General features: G+C 38.3%; 1 protein-coding gene across 23 annotated transcripts in view; it reads left to right on the forward strand.

Annotated features, from left to right (window-relative positions):
* The window catches only part of znf536 (zinc finger protein 536), a 496,275-nt gene that overhangs the window by 306,341 nt on the left and 168,586 nt on the right, over positions 1-21,348 (forward strand). For 13 of the 23 annotated variants that reach the window (XM_073907215.1, XM_073907216.1, XM_073907219.1 and 10 more), the window contains one exon: positions 10,762-10,894. The exons of the other annotated variants lie outside the window; for them this stretch is intronic. In XM_073907215.1, the coding sequence (XP_073763316.1) occupies positions 10,806-10,894 (89 nt within the window). In that variant the 5' untranslated portion in view covers positions 10,762-10,805. The remainder of the gene's footprint in view (positions 1-10,761; positions 10,895-21,348) is intronic. 23 annotated transcript variants of the gene reach the window in all.

The raw sequence follows: 21,348 nt of genomic DNA on the forward strand, positions 1-21,348 counted from the left end.
CCGTGACTTATAAATATAATACCTTTTTTTTTTTTTTTACAAGTTTTTAAATTATTATTCAAATGTGCATTTGCCATAAGAGTAATTGTTTTTTAAATAAAAAAAATTGTTTTGAATACATAAATGAATAAATAAATAAATAAATAAATCAATCAATAAATAAATAAATAAATAAATAAATAAATGAATAATTGAATGAATTAATAAATGAATGAATGAATAAATAAATAATTAAACAAAGAAATAATTTAATAAACGAATAAATAAACAAATAAATGAATTAGCAAATAAATAAATGAATAAACAAATAAACAAACAAATAAACAAACAAACAAACAAATAAATAAATAAATTAATTAACTAATAAATAGATACATAAATAAATTAATGAATAAGCAAATAAATAAATAAATAAATGAATGAATGAATAAACAAACAAACAAATAAATAAGTAAGTAAATGAATAAATAAATAAATAAATGGTGCCTTATTTTAAACTTTCAGACAGTAAAGTATATTTAAGAAATAACCGTCGATTTTAAGTGAAACTTGTGTTTTTAGAATTTTTCCCAGCAACCTTTTCACTTATCAAATTTCATACATTTATTTTATTAATAACCAGTGTTGTGTAAGTTACTTTAAAATAGTAATAGATTACAAATGACTTACTACTACTGGAAAATTGTAATCTGATTACATAAATAATTTCTCCATGTAAAAAATAACCAGATTACTAATCACTTTACTTTAAAGTTACTTTTAAAACATAAAATATACTTGTAAAAAAATACACTCAGAAAATGTGAGCGTGCGCAATATCAAAGTTAGGCAAGTTTAAGGGAAGTTTAAGGCAACCTTTAAGGCAAGTCACCTCTCAAGCAGTCTGCTCGGGCATTCTATCTAAATAGGGAAACATCAAATTAAGGTTCTGATTGAATTTCATATTAGGAATCACCAATGAAATTAAACAAAAGCTGTCTCTTTAGTTTCATTTCTAAACATCTAAATCACACTAAATCTGCAGAAACTGCTCTGAGCCCCTTCCCCGGAGTATTGTCTGTCTATAGTGATCGATGATTGGCTCCTGTACTAGAAGACAGGCTTTTTTTGTTTTATAGCAATCGACAATTGGCTGCTGTACTAGTAGGCGGAGCTTTATTCACCATATTGACCGTTACATTTTTCCCCATTCGAGAAAGAAACGAGTGACATGTCTTGTGTATTCTGAAGTATTCTGAAGGCAACATGCACTCCAAATATGTGTGCACAAGCCACATGCCTCTATTGGAAATAACGAACTTGCGAGCGCAAAAGACAGCCCTGTAAGCAGCTATGCTTCTCTTCACATTCACATTCCTGCACAAAAATCCAATTTAGTTGGTTTAGGCTGAGTTGGGCTGCCATGTTTTTGCCATGTCAAACACTCTCGACAGCAGACATTTCAGCTTGTGTCAACAGCAATTTAAAAGCATATGCATATTAACTGACGATGATGATTCAATGATTTAAAAGAAGCAGTTTTTTTATTCTAAAAACTATAATTTTAACGTAAGTAAAGCAATTACGGTAATAGACTTTAAGTAACTCTAATCAAATTACACAACTTTAAAATGTAATTTGTTACAATACTGCGTTCCTCAAAAATGTGATTAAAATACAGTAATGCGTTACTGTGGAACTATTTTAGTGCATAGTGGAATTTTAATTAAGCTGAATTTCAACTCTGAAATCTGAACTTTACAAGAACTATGTTAAGCCGCTTTGACACAATCTACATTGTGAAAAGCGTTATATAAATAAACATGAATTGAATTGAATATTTATTTATTATTATTGTTTTAGGGTTTAAATTTGGCTTAATCACTGGCAGATTCAGTCTATGTGATTACATTCCCAGCTTTTAGAAAGTTGTAAAACAGAAACTGAATTTCTATAATAAAACATCTGAGAAACATTTAAAACAAAAAAAAAGTGAGCCATGCATTTTACTGCACTTTGCATTATTAAAAAATTACAAGTGTGATCTTTAAATCAAAACCAAGAATGAACTGAAGCAGTAACTATTTACATTTTTCACATTTTATGGGAAAAACTGAGTAAAAGCAGCCCATGAATTAAAAGTCTTCTCCTCCTCCTCCTGAACAATGCTCCAGCACACTTTTAGATAGATTATAAATCCCCCTATGAGAGAGCCTGCAACAGCTGTTGGCAGACATACTAGATATGAGAATAGCAGCATAGGATGAAGGAGCATTAAAAATTAATATGCTATTTAGCCTAGGTGTATTTTAGGTATTTGACATTTTCATGTCCGGGACAGACTAAATTTATTCATAGTACAGAAAATAAAAAAAAATAAAAATAGAAAAAAGATTGTGAAGGGGTGTTAAGAGAGCTGTAAGCGGAGGCCGCTGGCTTTCTTTCTTTCTTTTTTATGGTCACCCTTTCATTCAGTAATGATAGGTGTTAAGACATCGTCTATGGAGGAGACTGGAGCCCATTATGAGCGCGGTAATAATTAGCACATTGCACAAAGGGAACCGTTTGCCTCTTAAGCCTCTGCTTAATGCTTTTTTGTTGTATTGTTTTGCTATTTTTATTTCTATTTATTTTGTTTTCTGGTGTTTTTTCCCATCTCTTTGTGTTCTGTTGAATGGTTAAAGGAACTGTGTGAGCGAGTGTGTGCGCGCGTGTGTGTGTGTGTGTGTGTGTGTGTGTGTGTGTGTGTGTGTGTAGACGAGACAGTGAGAGTGGAAATCCCAGCTTCAGTAGTGATTAATTACTAATACTCCCTCAGAACATCTCTCTATCCCTGACTATCTAATCACACTGAAATCTAAGACATGTCCTGAGAGGAGAAGAGACGATAGGACTACATGGACCATCTCTCTCTCTCTCTTCATTGTAACTTTATCAATCTCACAATCTCTCTTCCTTTTCCTTAAAGGAACAGTTCACTCTGAGATAAATCATTTACACAATTGTCCTCTCATGTTTCTGAAAACTGTGTCCTTCCACAAAGAAATGTCCAAGAATGTCCAAGCTGCTCAGTTCCGAATAGTTAAGTCGATGGTAACTTCATATGTCACCAATTGAATTGAATTGAATATTTTCAGGGAAAATATAATAATAATAATAATAATAATAATAATAATAACAATAATAATTCCTTACATATTTCACCAGATTGCACACCACACACCAGCTGATTGTTAGAAAGGAGATGAAGCCAATTATGATATGGTTATGGTTAGGAGGCCATGATGGACAGAGGCAAGTGAGCAAATTTGGCCAGGGTGTCAGGGTTAAACCCTTACTCTTTTTAGAAGGACATCTTTTTTAGCAACCACAGGGTGTCAGGGCCTCGGGTTAACGTCTCATCCAAAAGACGGGACTCACTAAGCAGTATAGGGTCCCCTTCACTATACTGGGGTGTTAGGACCCACACAGACCACAGGTTGAACGCCCCCTACCGGCCTCACTAACACCACTTCTGGCAGCAACCTGGCTTTTCCATGTGGCCTTCTACCCAGGTACCGATCGAGCGTAGCCCTGCTTAGCTTCTGTGGGCGACCATGTGAGAGTTGCAGAGAGCTAGCTGCCAGCTGTAATTTCAGTCTGTTCTTTACAGAAAATTGCAGTAGTTAGATTTCAAAGCCAAAAATGATATTACTTTTATAGCAAGAGTGACTTATTTTTAGCCATAAGTGTGAGCCTGGACGACTTACTTTTTGTTGCACAGGTATAGTTTTTGGCAGTTGCCAAAAAGTACATTGTATGAGTCAAAATTATACATTTTTTTTTAAATGCAAAATCTTTATTTTTTATTTTTGTAAATTCCTACTGTAAATATATCTTAAATTAGACAACTTTAAAAATGATTTTCTTAGTATTTTTTTATTTTGAACACCCAGATTTCAGATATTCAGGTAGTTTTATCTCATACCATTTTTTAAAGACTAACAACCTATATTCCAATATAAATCGTATTTAATCAGTCTTCAAGTGTGTCAATCTAGTGTAAATCTCAATTTCGAAAAACAAAATGTACATTTATGACTAGTTTTAGTGACTAGGTCACAATTTATAAAACATGAAATACAGAATTATCAGGAACATCAATTCATAGCCACAGCCATATCACCCTGCAGCCCAAAACGGTTACTCACTGAAGCTAGGGTTGAGCCTGACCACTACCTGGATGGGAAACCAGATTGGAAAACTACACTCTAAAATCAAAAATGTAAAGGCAACTCAAACCGTGTGAGGAAACCCATTGCAACAATCCTTTGAAGTTCAAAAACTAATCCTAACGAGTACTGTGAACTTAATCTATTTGAGTAAACAAAGCAATTTGAGCACAGTAAAACCCAATAAATGAAGAGAACTCAAATCAACTGAGTACTGTAAAACCCAATAAGTTAAGGCAACTCAAACTGTTTGAGGACTCCATTTAAGTTGAGGTAATGAGGTATTTAATTTACTCACTACCTTCAACACTGAGTTCAAAACTTTTTTCAAATGAGTAGAATTACCTTTCAGTCAATTTTGAGTTAACTACACTCATTTGGTTTGATTAAGTTGACTGTTGGGATTTACAGTGGGTTGCTGTTGGAAGTGGTGTTAGTGAGGCCAGCAGGGTGCGCTCAACCTGAGATCTGTTTGAGTTTTAATGTCCCAGTATAGTGAAGGGGACACTATACTATCAGTAAGCACCGTTTTGCAAATGAGATGTTAACTAAGATCTCTGGGTCCTCCTCATCATGGCCTGCCAATCATCCTCATCCACTGAATTGGCTCTATCACTGTCTCTCCACTCCACCAATAGCTGGTGTGTGGTGAGCTCACTGGCGTCGTTGTCCTGTGGCTACCGTCGCATCTTCCAAGTGGATGCTGCACACTGATGGTGGTGTGGAGATACTCTCTTATGATTGTGAAGAGATTTGGGAGTATGGCCATACACGATAAATGCGCTATATAAGTACACATTACATTACGTAACATGGTCTTTGTGTCATTATTGTATTTTTTTCTGAAGTTTCAAATGAAATCAAATCCAATCACTGTTGCTTTCTAGATTCATTAGATTTCAACCGGAGCCATGAGTACAATTTTATAGTGCAGTTAGCATACATTTCAATTGTTTTGCTGTTGTTGTTGTTGTTTTTTTTTATTTGACAGTTCCAGTACCCATCCATATTCACTGTTCAGAAGCCCTCCACAGAGGAAATAAACTCAAAAGAATTCATAACTATACATTTAGGTGAACAATCACTTTACCCAGTCTTCTTTTGTTCTTCCCTTTCTCTTTATCCATGTCTAGTATCCGTCCTCACTTTTCATCCGCTAATTCGCTATCAGTCCATATGCGTCTCACCAGGATTTGTGTAACATGCCCGACTCCCCCTCACTTCTCCCGCTCTCATTCTCTCCCTCTCTCAGGTGTTATATATATACATACACTGTTACTCCCTGAGGTAATATTTAGCAATGGCATGTTTAACACCACAACCCTCCAGTCACGGATCCTCACATCATGCTTAAAAAACAGAGACGGGTGACATGCTTCTGAATCTGCCGCGTTTCCATCTCTGAAGAAAACAATGCTTTTATTTAACAGTTATAGCTATTACAGGATCACAAAAAAAAGAGTAAAAATCTCAAGGCAAGGATAATTTCCATAGATATCTCACACTACAAAGAAAGCTGGAAATCAAAGCATTGCCGTCATTTAAAGAACGACTTTTGGAATGACACTCTTCATTTTTATTTATTTTTTTCAACTGGTGAAGTATTTGCATAGCTGAAGTTAGCAGTCTCTCTTGACAGGCTGAGGAGAACAAACAAAAGCGCTCTCTCCAGAGACTCTCTCTGCCACGTAGGGTGATGCAAGCTTACATATATTAACAGCACTTTGTACAATCGCTAACTATCACAGCGAGTCCTCAAAGTCTCATTTTTGTCTGTTTTTGAGCAGAGTGTTTGGCAGCCTGGTGTCACCGCTGTCAGGGTTGCATGAAAGTAGCCATGTTTGATATGCTGGGTGTTTGTAGCTGCTCTGCGGCTGTGTTTGGACATGTGCGACGTAGTCTTCGGTCCCTTCGGGTCAGCCTGCGTGCAAGCTTGCGTGTTTCCCCATGTGGCGGGAGGGTTGGAGTGTCAGAGTGGATGTGCCTTTGAGGCCGCGGCACAGCAGATTAGCGTCTTTTCTTATCATTCAAATCAAGCCTTCGCTCCCTTTGAAAAACATATTGTACACATCCCTTCCCTCCCCCTGTCGCCCCTGACGACAATCTGCGGCCATGATGGCTGACTCTGAGGAGCTTCCCTGGGCCAGTGGTGGAGAGAGAGTGAGGAAGACTGGATGAAACAGAGAGAGATCCTCAGGGGACTGTGGAGGGAGGGCTTGTCCGTCCCGGACCCTCTACCACATCATCAGAGTGTGATCACAGCTGCGTAATTGATATATGGCTGTGGCTGTCTCTTCTCCTCTCCCTTGTTAAGGTCAACTTATCTACATTTCACTCCTTATTTCTCCACTCCTATTATATACTGACTGACTGGTGCGGCCTGTCCTGCCGAAAATATGAATTGAGGATGAAACAAGCGAGCGCTTGTAGAGGAAGGGGGGGCTGCCTTTATTCCGGTGCCTAACCCTTGCCTGTTATCAAAGTAACTTCCAGCTTATTAGTAACAAAAGGCCTTTTTCTCCTGCTCTCATCCCTCCCCCTCCTCCTTCCTCCTTTGTGCGGGCCGTGTTCGCTAGCGCTTCCTGAATTAAACTGCTGGCTTCCTGTTCTTTTATATGCATGGCCACATCTGGGGGAGCTTGCTCGCAGCCCCGCTGCTTAATAACAATCACCTTCCCTTTCAGTCGCCCCTGATTGTTTCTAATTCACTCTGACAGATAGTGGCTGACAAGCCGCCCGCGCCTCCTCCCTCCGTGACCCCGGCTCACTCACCATACTTATACCGCCTGTCATTTTTAATATTTGATTTCGCTTTTAAAGTTATGTGTTTTAGTCCGGTGATGAAATCAGTGTTTAACCGAAACACAAAATGGATCTCTCTCTCCCACTTTCTCCCGGGTTCTTTTTTGGCACAGACTCGTTCTTTTCCTGTTCTTTCTTCCTTCGCTTTCTGTCTCTGTGGCTTTGCTTCTCATTGGAGACAATGGGGCGAAGGTGGTTTAAATGCCACGCAGGGGTGGCACAATGGTGTTGCGAAGATTTCTTTTTTTTTTCTTCTTGATGATGAAGAATGGCTGGGTGATTTATCGAAAAATAATCAAAATCATCATTCAGAACCAATAATCGAACAACTTTTTCCAGCTCAATTTTTTCAATTACTTTCCCCTACAGCGCGTGGGGTCTCGTAACCCAGCTCTGTTTGTTACTATTGTGTTACTTTGCGATACATTGGCGATGATTGGAAGCTTATTTGTTTACAGAAGATGCAAAAAACGGACTGTTTAATATAATATTTACAGGATTAAGAAGAGATCCTACTTATTTTCTACCTTTAATATGAAAAAACATTGAAAATTATTTATTTTGTTTACAAAAGTGTGAGTTGTTAGTTGTTTATCACTTTTTTTGTATAAGAAAGTGAAATTGGTTTAGGCAATGTGTGTTTTAATTTCAGTTGTCCAATGCTGATGTTCAATAAATAATCATAGATTGTAGATAGTGTGTGTTTCCTTTAATTATTTTTAAATCAAGTAATGCACCCTTCATACAAACATCTCCTACTTGTAATTTGTGAGCTGATTTACTGTACAAAACTTGTCTTTTAACTATGAGGGCAAAAAAATACATAAATAATCAAATCGTTTATTAATCGTAATCGAGTTATTTATCGAGATTTAGACTTTAGGCCAAATCGCCTAACCCCTATGATGAAGTCCATCTGGGCGTCTGGTCCAAAGGAGTCTATATAAAACGGGTAGATTGGATGGAGTCATGGCCATGTTTTCCATTTATTAATGTGAAAGAGAGTGTGAAGCACAGCAAACATTTTATTCGACAATTATTCACCAGTGGCTTCGGGCTCATAGATTTGTAGAGGTTTCAGTCAAGTCGTTCTCAGCTGATATCCATTAAAAACACGTAGACATGCAATATTTATACTTATTTGTTTTCTGACGGCACGGGGCCACTACTAGAGTGTTGAGAGAATGGATGGATGCATTGACAAGTAGATGGATTGCATTTGGTGAGAAATCCATTCAGTTATTCGATCAAAGTACAGCCCTACTTTGACTGAAAATGAATTATATTTATATATTTTTAAGTCTGTTCCATGATGGTCTCTTATATCTGTTAAGAGCTTTCTTGCTGTTTAGACATTATATTCGATAGTTCAAAAATAGCAACAGTAATTCCCTGGCAAAAACTTTGACTATTGTAATTGTATTATTATTATTATTATTATTATTATTATTATTATTATTATTATTATTATTATTCATTTTCTTTTTGGCTTTGTCCCTTTATTAATCAGGGGTTGCCACAGCAGAATGAACCGCCAACTTGTCCAGCAAATGTTTTACGCACTGGATGCCCTTCCAGGTGCAAATTTCCCCATCACTGGAAAAATAATAGTAATAATAATAATAATAATAATAATAATCATTATTATTATTATTATTATTATTATTATTATTATTGTTATTATTATTAATAATAATAATAATATTTATCAATTTTCTTTTCGGCTTTGTCCCTTTATTATTCAGGGGTTGCCACAGCGGTATGAACCGCCAACTTATCAGGCATATGTTTTATGGATGTCCTTCCAGCTGCAAATTTCCCCATCACTGTGAAAATTATTATTATTATTATTATTATTATTATTATTATTATTATTATTATTATTATTATTATTATTATTAGATTCAATTTAGTTAGGTCTGTTCAAGTTTTCAGCTGTTTTTCAGCTGGAGTTTCTAACATTATAGGACTGATAGTCATGCAGGGTTGATTTTGACATATTAAAAGGGCTTGAGGGTGAAAATAAATATCAAAGCCAAAGAGAGTCTGTGTAAAGTAGCGAAAAAGAAAACGCAGACAAACATCTTCTAGTGTCTTGACAGCTATCTTTGTGCCTCGCAATTTACCTTAAACTACAGTACTTAACGGTTTCAGAGCAATTGAAATCAAACACTTCCAGCCTAACATATTCGTATCATTATTTTTACAAAGCACCATGTATGGCTCTTTAATCAGTCAATCACAGAGTCTGTGCCATCATAATGCACCCCTCACGCTTCCTGTTGTTCAAACACTATCACAGTTGAAATCAATAGAATTGTATTTTTAACTCACTTCAATCAAAACACCCACACTGTTTGTATACTCTGCTCTCTCCATCAATAGTCTTAAGACCAAAAACTAAACTATTGCGTTGATGTTCAACCTACCGAACACACAGGCGTCACTTCATTCCGGAAAGCGACAGTGCCTTGGGCGTGCCCAAGTCCAGTATTTCTTTTCCTTTTTTTTTTTTTTTCCTTTTTTTTTTGAATGACAAACACAGAACTAATTGGAGAACTGCTGCATGTTTTCACTAAAGGCACAATTTAATTACATTTGAACCGGGAACGAGTATTTTGGGAATGTGATATATTCGTTCAAACAAATGGAGCGAGAGAAATGCAATATTTGTTTTGCTTTGATTAGCAGATTGGCAGGGATTTTTTTTTTGTCGTTGTTGTTTTGAGAAAGGGACAAGAACTCTTTCCCCAAACTTTCTTTTGTTCACCTAAAAGAGCAATACTTTATGTACAGCCATCTCAAAACCAAATTAACATTAAAATTATCCTCGTCCTGAGGGTCTGTGACTGTGGGCTACATACATTAGCCAACATGTAGCTTTCTCAGTCCTATGGTGGCACCCCTGATAAATTCTTTATTAATAACTTTCTAAATAATGTAAAGTGTATTGTTGTCTCCGAGGTTGTATTAATAAACATGAAGGAATTTGTTTGTCTTTAACAAAGCATGATTAATGCACATTAGCGTGTGGATTCCTGATTCACAGTCTTCTCTTCCAGTCCAATGAAAAAAAGAAGAAGAAAAAAAGCACACCCATCAGCATTAAATATTTATGGCACAATATTAATGGTTTTGTAAAGAAAATAACAAGTTATTAATCCTCTGATTAACAACTGATTAACCTTTTTATTAAACACGTGATCCGTGCTTCATGGATTCAGGATGTGTCGCTCGAGTGTGCTGCAGAATAATTATTTTTGTGTCTTTTTTAATTGCAAAAATTGCACGGATGAACTGTTTTTCTGCCCTTTTTTCTTCTCAAACATGCACAGATAGAGACGGATACAGCGCTGGCGACACAATATTTTGCCGATGTGAAGCGACCCCGGCGCATCCTACAGAAAATAAAACATGCACTAAATATAGCAGGACATAACTGCGGACAATGAGGTTTAATTCTCGCATCCGTTTATTCCCGTGTTATTGGCATGTGTGCGAAAATAAGGAGAATGCACGCACTGCTAAAGGACAAGCGGTCCTCCATCTCTGTCTGTCTCTGCTCATCTCACTGCCATTGTGTGTATTTTTAGGTCTTGCCTGAGTCAGTTCGAGCACAATTATGCTTATGTTTCACACACACCAAGTGTGACTTCATTTTACAGAGAGGAAATGGGGGGGAAAGGGCTGCCCGGGCAGTTTTGCAAATAAAATAAAATTATGTCATTTATAGCATTTCACATTGTCACGATTTCCTGCTGCTTTCCAGCTTCCTGATACACAGAGGGACAGGCAGAAAGTGTATGTAAAGTTATGAAGGAAGGCCAGCAGGTCCCCCCTCCTCCTCCTCCTCCTGCTCGCCTGGCCGGCGAATCTCCTTGGGAATGCAACACCCGCCTCAGGTGATTAATACAAAAACGTGGGGCCTGGGCTGTTTTACAAACATCAAAAAAAAAAAGAAAATGTAATTCATAATGCGTTTTTATACCCTGACCCCTGCCATCTATTGTGCAGCTATTCTTTAGCTTGCAGAATCCATCAAAGGCCATAGTGTTTTGAAAACCGCCAACAATAGCAGTCTTTGTGTGGAGATGTGTGTGGGGATAAGGGTGTTGGGACACTTGTTGTTTTTTATGCCTGGTCTTATGATGGATTGGTGCTTGTTCGGTAGGGTGTCTTTGTTAACTTTCTCTCACACTCTCTCTTTAAATATTTCGAATCTTACCTTCAGTGACTTTCCATCACCCCCCTTGCTCATTTTGCGCTATCAGTTTTTCTCCTTCTGTCCTGCTGTTGAGTGTTTCTTCCTCCCTCTTAACCTTTTTTCTTCTCTCTGCAGAGTCCTTCATCTTTTCTTTCTTTTATCATGCAGTCTTTCCTTCTCTCTCTCTCTCTCTCTCTCTCTCTCTCTCTCTCTCTCTTTCTCTCTCTCTCTCTCTCTTTCAATCTTCATGCAAGCAAACTGGCCACCCTGGGAATCCTGGCAGTCAGTCACACGCCCCTCCAAAAACAATTATCTTTGAACTTGCTTTTAGTGCTGTTTGTCCTAATTACAGATCATTTTCCCTGTCACATTTCTACTTTTATTGCAGTTTTGCCCTGAATGTTGATCCTATTGAGGTTCAACCTTATTTTACTCGCTGGAACACCCCTAAGACCTGGATTCATCTACTATTCCCCTGTGCCTTTTGCTCTCTCTTTTCAGATTTGATTTTTTTTCTCTCCTTTTCTTCCATTTCTTTCTTTTTTTGATGTATCATTTTTTTTGTAGCATTATCTTATTGAATTAGACTGAGATCCCAAAATACACATCGAGGATGTATGGCCTGCTTTATTTCTGGTGTTAAAGTTTAGTCTTTGCTATGTGTGTGTGTGTGTGTTTGAGGTATGAGCAGCCGTAAGGCATGCTAACTTCAGTCCCACTGGGAAACCCTGCGTGTATTTTTAGTTCTCTGCTACAGAGGTGGACTTCGTTGTAATTAAAACCAAGTAAAGGTGGTTAATTCCTTCCTTTGCCTGACTGCTTCAAATATCAATCTACTCTGTTTTAAACGTATCACACATACGCGTACACACAAACACCCACATGCGTGCTTAGCATAACACACTCACATATACATGCACACGAGCTCGTAAGCCTCTTACAGATCCGATTCTGCAAGCAGACACAACATGCGCTGGAGTTGCAAGGAGAGGTTTAGACATGGTGCAGGGCCTTTTTCAATTAGAGGCGTATCGCGCACAGCCCGATAGGATCGTAATGCAGCGGGTCCGGGTCATTGGTAGGATGTGGGATTAGAACTACCTAGTGGTTCTGGCAGAGCAGAAAAACTCTAAACATCACAGCAGGCAGACACTTCTGCCTTTTATTCTTCTCTTCTGCAAGTCACATAGTGGAGAGATAATAGAGATGTCTTGGTGAGCTTCACAGAGTGCCAGAATCTCTCTCTTTCTCTCTCTATCTCTCTCTGTTTTCCTCTTAGTTTATAGGGCCAGTGTTAACGTATTACAAATTTTGCTTAAATAGGATAATTCACCTAATAATAATAATAATAATAATAACTATATATAAATAAATAAATAAATAAATATATATATATATATATATATATATATATATATATATATATATATATATATATATATATATATATATATATATATATATATATATATATACATAATGTTTTCCCAGAGATGGGTTGCAGCTGGAAGGGCATCTGCTGCGTAAAACATGTGCTGTATAAATTGGATAAGGGACTAAGCCGTAAAGATAATAAATGAATGAATTAAATGGGCGACGCGGTGGCACAGTAGGTAGCGTTGTCGCCTCACAGCACGAACGTTGCTGGTTCAAGCCTCAGCTGGGTCAATTGGCATTTATGTGTGGAGTTTGCATGTTCTCCCCATGTTGGCGTGGGTTTCCTCCGGGTGCTCTGGTTTCCCCCACAAGTCCAAAAATATGTGGTATAGGTGAATTGGGTAAGATAAAATTCTCATGTGTGAATGCGTGTGTATGGATGTTTCCCAGTGATAGGTTGCAGCTGGAATGGCATCCGCTGCGTAAAACAAATGCTGGATAAGTTGGCGGTTCATTCCATTGTGGCAACCCCTGATTAATAAAGGGACTAACTGAAAAGTAAAAAAAATGAATTAACTTGTTTGTTTGTTTGTTCGCACAAATGTCCACATCAAATGTACTATCAAGTGATAATGCAACAAATACTTCTAATTAAATGTGTTTTATCTGTATGTATTTAATTTAAATTTTATCATTAGTTTATACATTTTTTAGAGAGAATTCTTTTGATTATTTTGTTCATGGTATATCCAGTTGTGGTCACAGTTTTTATAATTACCTGCATAGCATACCAGCATTTAACAGTTTAGTTATTTTCCAAATCCACTGCTGGCAAGCAGCATCACCACAACATAACTTGTGTTTGGATGAACAGTCCTTGACCCTCAAGTTTGTTTTGAGAAATAAAGAACAGTTTTTTTAGACTAGCTAAGTTAGTTATAGTTAGGATCCAGCAATCCACCTGTGCTAGTTAAAGAGTAAATTACATTGTTGTTTATGTACATATCTTCATTACCCACCAGTTGAGAAAAAACTGCTGTACGTCATTTCTTCCTTTATAATCACAAACCTGTATGTTAGTTAATCTTGGTAATCCAGCCACTGACACTCATTGTGTGTGAGAGAAAGAAAGAGAGTGAGAGAGAATAGCTACTTAGCCAGTCTCTTATCTTCATTTACTCTTCTCTCTCCATCTATCTCTCTTTTTTCACCTTTGCTGTTTTTCATGGAGTATTGCTGCTTCTCAAAAGACAGAAAGCAGACAATTTGGAGCACAGAGAACGTTGATAGTGCTGTGAAGTGTCCCCTCGAGGAGGTCCAGGCGCATACACACACACATTGGAGAGTTGTTCATTTATTCCTTGCTCTGATGAGAACAGCACTTCGTGTCTTTAGTGTTTTGTGGCTCATAACACTATGCTCTTACATATATGTCTGTGTGTGTGTGTGTATATACATACATACATACATATATATATATATATATATATATATATAAACACACATTAGAAAGAGAGGCGACTGTATTCTTCTTGTACTCACTGTTCTGCACATACATATAAATGCTGCGGAGACATAATTGGTTTACTGCTTGTTTAAACAGAACATTGCTTTTCTATGCTGCAACAAAAAGATATTTAAGTCCTCAATGCTCAGCTTTCCAGTAATGTAGACTGAAATACACACTGTCAAAAGTGTGTGTGATGCTTTAGGTGCGCATATTGTTTCTTTCTTTGTTTCAAACGCTAGAATATACGGTGACAGACCTTGATAGGTGTTTTGTTGGTATATCGCTCTCCTGGTTTAATGAGGTTGTTTTCTATTCCGACCCAATTGTCAGTTCGCCTCTACGTTCTCTCTGTCATTCTCTGCCTCTAATGCATTGACAAAGAGAGGCTTTTTTTTTCCTCCTCCGAATCAACCGTTTCCTGAATCAAAGCGTGAGAACTTCAGCTGTATGCCACAGCAGCCCTCTTCTGCCACACTTCCTCTGTCTCCCTGCCTGTAGCTTGGCGGCTTCCTCCTCAGCAGGGGGAAAGGTAAATCATGTGAGGAGAAGGACTGGGGAAGGGTAGCTGACTGTGACACGTACCTGTCAGCAGGTACTCAAAATAATTGGTAAATGACTGTAGCGGGATGGAGAGGGCTCTCTCTTTCCCTCCTCCATTTGATAAATATTTGAAGTTGCCAGGCGGTTGTCGAGCGCAGCGCAGACAGTGAGAATATCACAGACGTTGAGCTGGGAAAGCAGACGTAACGGAGACGGGCGTAATGTGTGCGGATTGAAAGAGATGTGAGTGAAACACAAGTTGAGTAATATATTTCAGAAGTTAAAAGCAAATCTGCTGGGACTCGATTTTATAACCTAGCGAAGCAGACCTGCGTTTATACCTGCATTAACTCAATTACGTAGAGTATGCTTATATTAGATAGGCTATGCGCACACACTTGCACCGAATTCAGTTGGCAGCCCTCTGCCACTCACACACATTAAATGTGAAAAATGCATAATTCTTCATAATTTTGAAACAATGCCATGGAAAGTTCAGTCCGATAATTACTCGGCGGACAAATGTGCTTTAACATTGGGAAATCTTCGCTCCCTGCCAATTTTAAGAGCGCCATTGGGCTCTGTTTGTCTGATAATGAACAGTATTCATTTTCATCATGTTCCTTCACCCCTCCTCAACTCCCTTTACACCATAGTCAATTAAGCCCTGAGGGCCCTTCTGTGCATAAAGGGATATATAACTCTTTTGACATTTGGCTGCGGACATATTAGGCACACCCAGAGCACATTTAGAGCAAATAGCCTTTATAGTGCATTTAAAACGCCCCATTCCAGCTACAGCCAAAAAGGGCGACTGAGGTCTGGCCAAAGAGTCTTCATTCGCTTTATGAGGAAAGGTAAGGGCATTGCATCAGCATGTCGAGTTGAAGGAGGACAGAAGAGTAAATGGGCATTCAGATCAGTAAATATTTTTGCAGGTTCAATATTTTGGCACTACTCCAATGGGAAGCTGAGGGTTTTTAGTAATCTCATTTTAAAGACAGCTGTGTAATGGCATCTTTGAGACAACCAACATGAACACCAATCCTGGCCAAAGGAGTTTCAATGGCAAAGGACCCCTTAGTGTAGAGTAAGTGTGCTAGGCTAAAATGAAGGAGTGAGTATATGAGGCCATGGAGGCGCGTCCATAGCCGTTTCCGCTCTGACGATAGTGACTGGGGGACCCAGATAGGACGTTTGGGTAATGAGGCGTGAGGAGCACGTCCTATCCTCACACGCCTAGCGAGTGCTCCTCCAGGGCTGTCTGGAGCAGACTTGCAGGGTCATGCATGGCGCTCATTGGCATAAAACAGCTAGAGGTGTGAAACTCATCCCCTGAGCCCTTAGCCTCTTCGCCCTATAATGCTGAGTCAACTGAGTGACGGGGCAGCCTGCTCCGATGTGTGGAGCTGGGACTTAGCCGTTGTTCTAGCACTGGAAGCTCTTGCGAGATTAGACACCAAAGGTTATGAAGCCACTTGGCTTGAGTTACAACATCTTAAGGTGCTTCAGTACCCTTTTTCAAAGATTAACAATACCTTTTATGTTGGAGACATAGACCTGTGGCTGTAAAGTAAACTCCCTCATTTCACTCTGTCGAAGCTCAGAAATCATCGCCCAATGTCAGAATTCCGGTGTCATCAGAAACAGCCCAGTCCTTCAATATTCGCCTCTGCTATCTTCTGTAACAAATAAATGTCCTGATACAGCAGCTCTCTCTCCTCGGGACATTTCCATTGACATACGAGAATCGGGGAGGAATTTTTGCATCGCTTGCATTCCAAATGAGCCACAGTAAGTGTTTTATGTGGACATTATTATCCCGATATGGCTCTCAATGCATGTAAAAAGGAATGACCCCACCGTCGTGATTTATTCATTCCTGTCTTGGATATATGCATAGGCTCCGAAAATCCTCGAATCTGCTCAGAATGAAGGCAGATATATAATTCATGAAAGCTAATGCATTGTTTCTGTTGCTTCATCTCGTGGCTCTTTTTCCCCCTCTCTGCCAGCCCATTCTCTGGCAAAAGGTTGGCAATAATATCAGTATTGAAATGAGAAGTTTGAAAGACGCACCGCTTCCTTTTTATGTGTGTGTAAACTGATTTGAATCACACATTGGGGGCTTACTGAGCGGAGCTTTAAATGTTAAATGGGGGTTGAAGTCTGCCTGAACTAATTTGTAGAGCTTTGCACCATGTTGACATTTAAATGTGATAAGAATAGAAAACTGTATGCCGACCTATTTTGAAGATGCTTTCGGAATACATTCACATCAGCCGCGGTCTATAATTAATAAAAAAAGACAGAATACCCCCCTCCCCCTCCAACCTTTTTTTTTTTTTTGCACCAGATTTGATTATAATACAACCCTTACAAGGCACAGAACGACAGAAAAAATAAAGAGGGACTAAAATATGAGCATGGAGGGAATTAAGAGCGAAGTGGATAGCACACACCTGGGTTTGGAGGAGGGGTAGAGATTGCATCGGCTGGCTGCTGTGCTATCACATTACCACGATCCAGCCCCTGTGTTTGTGAGAGCGAGCGGGGAGGAGAGGGACCTCGCCAAATCAGCATGCAAATAACGCCACATTGTTAACTTAATCAGATGCAGGAGAGAAAATATGGAGAGGGGAGAGGGAGGGAGGCAAGGAAAGATCGAGGGGAGGGGGCTGCACAAACAAGAGTCAGGGTCTTCTGAAATGGCGGAGAGTGAAAGATTAAACCTCTCTACCGATGGGGATGATGTTTGTGGGGTGCTAGTGTCAGGTCCCGCAGGGGTTAAGGGTGCATGCGTGTGTGTGTGTGTGTGTATGCGTGCACTACTGTTTGGGTTTGTATGTGTGTGCGTTAAACAAAAAGCAGAGATGATGGAGGCCTCTTCTCATAGATATATGAAGTGTTTCAGACATGCCGAGCCCAGTGATTGGCTTCATCACAGCCAATCAAGTGACAGAGACCTGATGATCTATGTCTGTTTTAGGCAACCCTGTGTAACAGGTGTCATGTAGTTACTAGGGCTGTTTATAAATACACTAGCTGAAATTATTAGCCCTCCTTTGAAATACTAATTCTTTTAAAATTATTTCCCGAATGTTGTTCAACAGAGAGTATATATTTAAACACAATAGGCTCTATCATACAACCAGCGCAATAAGGCGCAAGACCTGTTTGGCGCGATTTGTTGCTATTTTCAGACCAGCGCATCCCTAGTTTTCATGTTTTACTCCACAGTGTTTAAATTGTAAATCCATTTGCGCAGATTTGTGGACTCGAGGGTGTTCCAGTCTAGAAAGGAGTGTTGCTATTTTAAACTAAAACAGACTGCTCAATTGATCAGCTGAAAGCTGGTCTAAAGTCCAGTACAGAGCATGCTAGTTGTGTGCCTTACAGCGCTTAATACACACAGGATGTACATCAATACACAAATATCTTAACAAATGAAAAAGAACTAAAGGAATAAAATGTTACAAAAATTATTATTTTCTACATAAATATAAAACCACTGCCTCCATGCCCTCTTCCTATCGGGGGGCTTTTTTCAGTTAATTCATGACAATTTGCTTTTGTTTAATGTTATTATTATTTGTAGTATTGTTTATTATATAAAATTTGTTATTAGTTTTAATAAAAAGAAGTTTAGATTTGTCCACCTGTCGGGTTTTGGAGACATATGCATCACTATATGGATCATAAGAACAGAACGTGTGTTTGAATAAAACTAGACCAGGCTTTGTTATAATTGTTCATTTATTAATTTGCTGGAAATTAGAACTGAATTTAGAAATAGATTTGGAACAAATCTTTGCCAAATTAACAAATGACATTAAATATGTAGACTGATGGATATCTTCAGAGGAGTGAGTTTCCTCCATTTCCTTGTACACAAAAATAAAGGACTAAAGTAAAGAGTAAAAGTAAAGAGAAAGTAAGGAAGCCGAATGGAGGAGGCTTGTTCTTTATCCTCCTGCTGCAGATGGTCTGTTTAACTGTTTTCCACTAGTGAAGCATTCAGTTTTTCCGCTTACAAAGTCCGCTTTGTAAATAGCAAATGCACCATGGCGTGACATACCTGACTCTGATAGGGAATGGGAGCTGAGACTCTGATTGGTTGTGATGAGATGCACATTATGCTTAAAACACACCCATAGCTCATTAAGAAAATAAGCACAACCGTGTTAGACAATGCGCCATGGCGCAAACCATATTTTTGCATCCTTAAAATAGCAAAAGTGGATTCAGACATGACCTTAATGCTTTTGCACTATGTACTTTAGACTTTGTGCCTAGATTGTTAAAATAAACCCAATAATTTTAATAATTATATTTTATTTTTTACATTCATTTTTTTCTGAATTTGGAGACACAAAATCTTGATTTGATTTAAATATGATTTATTCCAAATCATTTAAAAACTATAGAAAATAATGTCGTTGCTTCCCCACCCTCTCATTTTATTAAAGGAATAATTCTTCTTAGACCGTCAGTACATTTATACACGTTTTAATGTAAACAAGCCATATCAACACACTATAAAAACCTCCCGTTTCCTCATCCAGCTGTAGCTTCTGACAGCCAAATTGCATGCCGAGGTCATGACCTCCTGACAGCACTCATACGGAGATCAGTATGTGAGGCGTGCTGGCGACCGATGGGAACACACACAACATGTTAACATGGCAGCTCCAACCAAACCAAAACAGATGAAGGGAGTAATATGCGCAATCCCTACCCACGCATTAGTACCAAATAGCCACGTGCCCACCTCATGTCTCATGGGACTGAGAGATACCAGGAGGTCGTTTTTCACTAAAACATTCTTGGCTTTATGAACTTATCTTTCCTCTTTTTTCGTTTGCTTGCCTTCTGTCCTGTTGACTGCGGGTCACCACGGCAGCCCCCCTTGAAAGAGGATGAATGTGTTATCATGTTCAAGGTCACAGAGGGCGGGGAGGAGGATAAGAATGTGTCGAGCTGGCCAGGGGAAGAAGAACGAGGGATTGAGTGTGGAGATGTGTGGAATCTGGTACTCTGGCCAACCCAGAGCTCTCTCAAACTGTGCCTCTGTCTCTTCCCCATCAGTTAAACTCAGCTGCCCAAATGCTGCAGGTGGAGGGTCTTCCAGCGGCAGGCTGTGACTTCCAGGTCAAATGGGCTTAGCTTTGACTCTGAAGTCTTTTGACCCTCAGATTTTGATCACTGCTGCTAATACAGCGGATTGCTTAGCTGTATAGAATGTATAGAGACTCATGTGTGTTTTTCTAAATGCTTTAAAACAGTGATTGTAGTAGTGAGGGTCAATGATGTTGGGGAGTTGTTAAATTAAATGGTCACACTTTATTTTGATGGTCTGTTTGTTGAATTTAAGTTACATTGCACCTACATGCCAAGTAATTATCATTAAATATAAGTAGACTGTTAAATTGTGGTTGAGGTTAGTGTAAGTTGACATGTACTTGCAAAGTTTCGTATAGTCAGTTACATGTCTGTTAAAGCAGCAGTATCAACAGATGTTAAGCAGACAGTCTACTAATACTCAAATGGACCATCAAAATAAAGTGTTACAGTTAAATTAAGTAATTAAATAATAAAATAATAAAATAAAATAAAATAAATAAAATAAAATAAAATAAAATAAAATAAAATAAAATTAAATTAAATTAAATTAAATTAAATTAAATTAAATTAAATTAAATTAAATTAAATTAAATTAAATTAAATTAAATTAAACATTGTTACTACTACTATTACTACTACTACTACTACTACTACTACTAATAATAATAATAATAAGACTTATTTTGCCAGTAGTTCACTAGCTTAGGAGTTTGAGAATCATTCAGAGGAATCAACCTACTAATAGTCTACTCATAGTTGCCTCTGCATATTTGATTTATTCATTTATTCATGACACTGAAAAACTGCTCACTTGATCTTTAAGTTTTGCCCATGCATTGCCCTAAATGGGTCCTTGAAACATCAAGTAGAAAACTGTTAATTTGTATGGGAAAATATCTGTAAAGCTACAGACTGCACAACACCTGCTTATTTTTGTGGCTTTTTGCATAAAAAGAACTGGAGAATGTAGCTTTCTGGTTGCGTAAATCATAAACCATTTTTTTTTCATACATATAAACAAAAGCCTTTGAGGTCGGACCAGCTCTGCTTTGGTCGTTTAATCATAGTTGTGTGACAGCGCAACGCTGGCATGGAGGTAAACGTTTTCTGCCCGGCTTGTGGTCGAGCAGCGTTTCTCTCTCTCTCCGTCTCTGATCCTGCTGGGATCTGTGGCCTCACCATTTCCGATAAAGCCTGATAAATAAACATGTGCCCTGATCTCCCTGAGGTCCTCCACCCTCTCTCCAGAGTCCAGCCATTCCACACACACTTCCTCCCCTCACAATTAGCCCACAATAAAACACTAAGACTTTTCTCTTAATAAAGAGAGGCTTTTTAACACACACTCTCAGCCTCCACGGTCTTCCTCTTGTGCTCAGCACTGATGACTGAACATGTAGAGAAGGAACGCAGCTTTGGTAGGCCTATCTCGTCTTAACATTCACAGACTAACAATAGAGCAGCAGACAAAGAAAACTGCAAATAAAACAATGTAAAGTATATATACATATGTTATATCATATACACAATAAGAGTGGCAATCATTTCCAGTCAACTCTGACTTCCTGATGGCTTTGATAAGATTAGTGGCTTTCTTAAAC

The sequence above is a fragment of the Danio rerio genome, chromosome 7 (genome assembly GCF_049306965.1).
Source record: "Danio rerio strain Tuebingen ecotype United States chromosome 7, GRCz12tu, whole genome shotgun sequence".
Taxonomy (NCBI): Eukaryota; Metazoa; Chordata; class Actinopteri; order Cypriniformes; family Danionidae; genus Danio; species Danio rerio.